Here is a 6,358-nt window from a genome sequence, read left to right on the forward strand (position 1 = left end):
CGATATTCGCGGGCTGACATAAGAAAAATGTTGATCGTAAACCAAAACATGATGAGTTCATGCATCGCAATTAGGTTCCGTTCAAAAAATTGTATGGGATTAAGGGTATTTTATTTTGTTGTGCTGCCTAGAATACAAAAATAAGGAATATGAATGAAAATTGTACTATAGGGTGACGGTTAAAAAATGTCTTTGCATAAACAATAATAAAGAATAAAATTAGGACATACATAACTTCTAATATAAACAGTAATAATGATCATTAGAACACAACAATTGAACGCACTTCTCTTTCTTCTTCCACAGGGCCAACTGATTCCCGCAGCGTTCACCAATGGCTACCATTGAAATACACTAGCAAGCAATATATGATCACCAACGTCGTTATTGTTTCGGAGCGGGGTATAGTTTCCATTTGTCCCAGACGGCGAAAGAAAGAGATAGGAAGAGAGAGAGAGTGAGCAGCAGCAAACATCAACAATACAACCAGAACAAGAACAACAAGTAGCAACAACAAAGCCGCAAACCCGAAAACGCCGGTCGTGATTGTAGCGTTGATGTGTGACAAACAGCCAAAATTAGAATGGATCGAACCATCAGTCAGCCGAAACGTCAACCGCGACGACCACGTGGCAAGCCCCCCGTATGTATGATTGTGTGCGTGTCCGCGTTGAATTCTTCTCATTTATCAGTCGGCAACGCGTTTAGATATGTTTCTTGTTTTGGGCTGTCAACATGACAGAAGTGAGGTAGATTCTTCGAGTAAGAGAGATTGGATAATAAGAAAAAAACAATGGAGAACATAATCCCACCTTCGCATTAGGCCATGAGGACGTTGGGTTAGGATAGAAAGGTGGGGGTTGAGGATCTTTTTAGATTTGTAGCAGTGCATTGATGAGGGCGTGTGTCTGGTATGACGAGTTAGGGCGTAATAGGTTAGAATTTCAAAGGAATGCAGAAATAAAATCAAGGGGACTAAGTAGTAGATTCTATGTGACAGATCGGAGACGTCAAGCGGCTGATGAATTCTATCGGAAACACATTACACAAAATGATAATAATGCTAAAGGACAGGTTGAGATAAACCGATTCTATGAAGAACTCTACTCACACAAACACACGTACATATATTTTAGATAAGCAAACAACCCAAACAACAAACAAAACAAAAACACAAAAAGTGCATCATTGTTTAAGAAGACGCTATTGAGAAGCAAAATGAGCTAATTTGTTTCGATAAAATATTTGTTATTCTCTTTATATTTACTTAATTTAAATAATTAACTACAATTATTAACTTAAAGTGTAAGCTGACGGATAAAGCCGAATGCTTTAAAAGAAACACAATTAACAAATAAAAAAAAGAAAACACAAAAAAAAACAAAAAAGGAACGAATAGACGTCAAGGTCCGTTCACAAAAACAACACACACACAACAATAATTAAGCAAAACTTATTACGTTTTCGTTTTTTGCTGCAAGCAAGCATCTATTAAGCAGATATGATAATTTTTACTTTTTAAAAGAATAAAACAAAACTGTAAAGGTAATTAGTGGGAGGAAGCAGAAAGGCTGGCACGATGCCAGCTACAGAAGCTAGTGGTCTTAGGTATATATATTTATTAATATGGAAAGGAGACAGGAACATTTAACGAATGGAAAGCTAACTTTTTTGCGCGCCTTGAGCAGCGTTCGTTTTTAGCACCTACTATTCCTCATTTTAAATTGTAAAACATTCGAAATGCCAAGCGTATTAGAAGTGTTCCCCCAATGGACGGGCAAACTAGCAGCTTGGAAGGGTGTTCGTTGGGCTCTGGCAGCAAGCAAAGCTTATATCTCACTTTGAACTTGTTCTGAACAATTTTTGAAACAGCAGCAGTTTTCTTTTTTATTTCAAACGAGAAAAACAGGAAAATACAATATAATATGAATCACAAACGTCAAACAAACATAGCAAACATTGGCAAATGGAAAGCAAAATTGTGTACGAAATTGAAACGAGAAAGCGAAAGCGAAGTAAAATGGAAAATGCAATAATAATTGTTACTACAAGTAATGCAGTAAGCAAAACAAAAAATAAGAACGAGAACCATCATTAGAAAAGAATTAATTAAAATTTAAAAAATACAAGGAAAATTGTGAACAGATGAATACTTTGGATATTTTTTACACTTGAATGGTAAAAAGCAGCTATCCAAAACATACAAGAATGAAAGAAGGAGATAAATTTAATGAGAATGTAAATTATTATAAATACATGAAATATATGAATTAAACAAAGCGTAATTCAAAGAAAGAAAGAAAAACAAAACTTAGTTAAATATAAATTATATTGAAATTTAAATTAAATAAATAAAATAATACAAATATTTAAAACAAATACTATGATAATAAAATAATTATAAATTAATTTTTATCATTCAGACAAACTCATGAACAGAAGGAAAACAAGTGGAGAGAACCTGTACGTAAACCAAACAAACATACACTGGAAAGCAAACCAAACAAACCAAAATATTTAAATGTGCAGTCTGGAGAACACGGATTTATGTGAGTGAATTATTTCAATTACGATGAAACCAAAACAAACAAGAAACGAATGTGAACACTAAGCAAATTATACTGAAAAAGTAAACACTAACAAGCACACCCTTTGTAGAAGAAGTAATGAACCAGTGACATTGATGGTCCCTATTATTTTAGAAAATCCTATCCAATCGGGAAGACCGGTGTCAGTTTGGATAGATCGACAGGATTCTCTCATTTTCACACAAACACATCTACGTAAGAGAACAGCAGAAATTAAGCAAACAAAGATCACTCACAATAACAAATAAGCAAAACTTGGAAACAACCAGAAATATTTGAAAACCATACCAACACACGAGCAAAGCCCAGTTTATTATTGTGAATTATTATAACTAAACGCAAAGAGAAAAATACGATTAATTACTGGAAGAACAGAAGAAAATCATCACAGCAAACAAAAACAACAAGTGTAAGCACGCACTGTCTAAGAGATAAAAATACGACAGAACGTGCAACCAAAACACAGCCAGAAGACGAGAGGAACGAAATTGGAGCAAAAACAAAGAAAAAGAGGAGAATAATAATTAATTAACACACATCAAGAAACAAACAAAGTGTTTTCATTGTTTGCACCCTTCCCCCCTATCCACCCCTCGAAAGCTTACCTGAATTTTTCATTTTGCGTTGCGATCCTCCAACCGTGCAATACGGCCCTCCTTCAAAGCGTCCTTCAAAACACCCGAATTTGTAGAAAAGAAACTTCCCTTTGCGCGCGACCGGAGTTGAGCTGGGAGCGTTCCCGTCTCCATTGTTCTCGCGTCACTTTTTGCCTGCTCGTCCGGATTCGTCGATTCGCCCGCTCTATTGTTTCGGTTTTTGCTTTCACCGTAGAGTGCGTTCTCGCGACAGTTGCCATAGTAGCCAAATGTCAAACTTGGACAAAATATTGGCGATTGTGTGCGTTCGCCGAAGAAATTTGATTGCCGGTAAGTTGATTTTGGATTATTTTCTGCCGTTTACTCGTTTGTTTTGGTTGGAGCTCAACACTGTTTACATTTATTTTTGTCTGTTACTTATTTTCTAACGAGTGAAAGCCGGAAATGTGCCTAACGTGAGACGTCACGATCGGCTCCCACTCGGGTTCATTTGATGCTGTGTTGTGACGGTGTTTTATGTAATACTCGCGGGACTGTTACAGTTTGGTATAGTTGATTATTGGAAGTTCTGTAACGGTTTCTTTTTTGTTCCTGTTCCAAACGGAGTCGTTCCAATAAAGCCAACTGTAAATTTGCTTTTAGTGAAAAACGTCTCAGCTCAGCTTCCACTATCGAATCAGTGCCTACTTTGTGCTTTAATGACATCCACTTTTTATCGCTGTTTGTTCGTTTGTAAATGTGAACTTGTTGATATATGCCTTTTTTTGTCTTATCATTGTAGTAGATTTATCAGCGCCTTTATTGATTGCAGTTCAAAGCATGTATTCCCTTCCATTTGTGGTTCGTCAATTTTCGTTTGATGTTTCATTTTGGTAAGACATATTTGCGTGTTAGGCTGACATTACTGTGACATTTGCAACATAAACAAAAAAAGAACACTAACTCTTAGTTAGATAACTGTTTGGTTTGATAAACAATATTTATTTTGAAAAAAGCCATCGAAGCATAAATATTACAATAATAATATATGTTAGAGAAAATTTCACCTGTGAACAGGTCTTATTTTCGAAGTACAGAATCCATACACAACAGACTATTGATCGGAAAGTATGGCACAGGATGATATTGAATTAACACATATTCCAACAGGGTATAATTAACTTTAAAACACTTAAATTTTTGGATAAAACTAATAACAAATGAAAGATACAAAGCAAGATCAATAAACACGTTTATACATATACAAACAATATTTTAATGTATTTAAAAACAAATAAACTCTGATGAAACTTGTGCAGCAACCTTAGCATCAGCACAGTGTTAGAAAACAAACTTTTAATAAACATGTGTTTGCATTTTTCATTTGATCTATTCACTATTTAAGAACAAAATCCCATTAAGATCATGCTTAACATCTAACCAAATAGATTTAATTTATTTGAAATTCTCACGCAATATTCTCCATAAATAATGCTAGTCACATGTTATAAGACAAACAATAATCTTTTTGCAGATACAAAATAACAGAGCCGACGAAAAACAACAATTGAATGATGCAAAAAATTAAATAAATATATGGACCAAAGCATTCGAGTAAGGATGATTACTCATGTATAGAAGAAAATGATATACACTTATTGAACAAAGTTGTAAGCGATGTATTTACCAGGACACAAAAGTCACCTTAAAACACCTTTAATTGATACTCGATATATTGACCTTAACTATTACAAATTATTGCCAGTTGTACTGTTTTCTTCACGGTGGCATGGTTCATCTTCAACCGATGACGAAACACTCAAAGTCATTACTGGAGACGAACCTTCGAGATCAACTTTATGTAGTCTACATCAGAGTGTAAATAAGTAGGAAATATTTTGAAAAACCAACAGGCATTCATCCCTTCAGTCCCCGCATTTCATCCCAACAGCTCGGACCGATCGGCCGAACGAACTGTTTTGTAAATACCAAATTTGTGACTAACATCCTTACGTTAGGTTTTTCTGTTAAACGTTACAACTAGCGAGAAGTAAAAAATCATTCCATTTCAGAAAACAAAAGAAAACAGCAAAGCAACTTGCGCGCTGCCTACGTGTCAATTACGAATTACTGAAGCAAAACAAGAATACCCCAGAGGCAAAACAAACGTGGGGAAAGCGTTTCCCTAGGAAAAAAGCGGTACACCTACTTGTGACAAATTTTGAATCTAGCAAAAAGAAAACAGACGAGAGAAAGCGTAAAACAAAGTTGTAGTGAAAAAAAAACAAGAGGCGTGAGTGTTTTGAAGAAACCATTACCTATCGATGTAACTACAGCAGCAACACAGCAGTGTTTGATTTAAGTTTAACGTTCGCTCAACTTTGACACAGAGTTGGATTAGGTCAACGATGCTTTGAAATATAAACTAATATAGCAACTTAACAACGAGACTGACTTCGAACTTTTTATTTATGCCCAACTGCCATTTGTTCTGGTGAGTAGCGCTTCATCAGATCGTGGGTTCAATCCCAGGCTGTTCCACATCCTACTTCGTCTCTCAATTTTTATTTTACCTGTTCAATAGATTTGATAGGCTATACGAACTTTCCTCTGCTTTTTACCAATTATTTTAAAACCCTGCGAGACATCTATGAGACGTGTTCATTAAGTACGTATTTAATTGAACCTTTTTTCTGTTATGGCGTTCCGACTGGATGCTAACTGCTACATATTGTGTTCTTTGTTAGCAGTTTAACATGGTTTAACTGTTTGTTTGAACGAACTACTCTGTTCTTATTCCGACGTATCGGAACGGATTTGAGACCTTCTTTAGGGATCAAAAATTTATTTTTGCATGTTTATCAAACTTATAATTTAACACTTGATAATATTTTATCTAATTTTCAATAATCACTCACGAGGAAATGATCGCTCGTGTCTTGAAACTCAAAGCCTCCGCCGTACCAAACTGACTTTCTACAAAACGCTACCGACAGGAGATCTGAACGATGTTCGTGGAGGATCCACGCGCACCCCGAGCAGGAGAAATTACTTCAATAACAGGGTTTTCGACTTTTCGTTTCAAAGAGACCCAAGCAAGCATTTTTCGGGCCAAGGGAGAATCTTTTCTCGTTGGTTATGTTGAGGATAATCTTTCACACATCAATCTTTTCTCCAGAATTAGCCTGAAAATTC

The 6,358-nt window shown here is 35.6% G+C and overlaps 1 protein-coding gene across 5 annotated transcripts in view; it reads left to right on the top strand.

Moving 5' to 3' along the window:
* LOC134208669 (RNA-binding protein Musashi homolog Rbp6) overlaps positions 1-3,142 on the top strand; it is a 1,173,986-nt gene extending 1,170,844 nt beyond the window's left edge. For all 5 annotated transcript variants that reach the window (XM_062684446.1, XM_062684445.1, XM_062684448.1 and 2 more), the window contains one exon: positions 307-3,142. In XM_062684446.1, the coding sequence (XP_062540430.1) occupies positions 307-348 (42 nt within the window). In that variant the 3' untranslated portion in view covers positions 349-3,142. The remainder of the gene's footprint in view (positions 1-306) is intronic.
* The last annotated feature ends 3,216 nt before the right edge of the window (positions 3,143-6,358 follow it).

This window comes from Armigeres subalbatus, chromosome 2 (genome assembly GCF_024139115.2).
Source record: "Armigeres subalbatus isolate Guangzhou_Male chromosome 2, GZ_Asu_2, whole genome shotgun sequence".
In the NCBI taxonomy this organism is placed as follows: Eukaryota; Metazoa; Arthropoda; class Insecta; order Diptera; family Culicidae; genus Armigeres; species Armigeres subalbatus.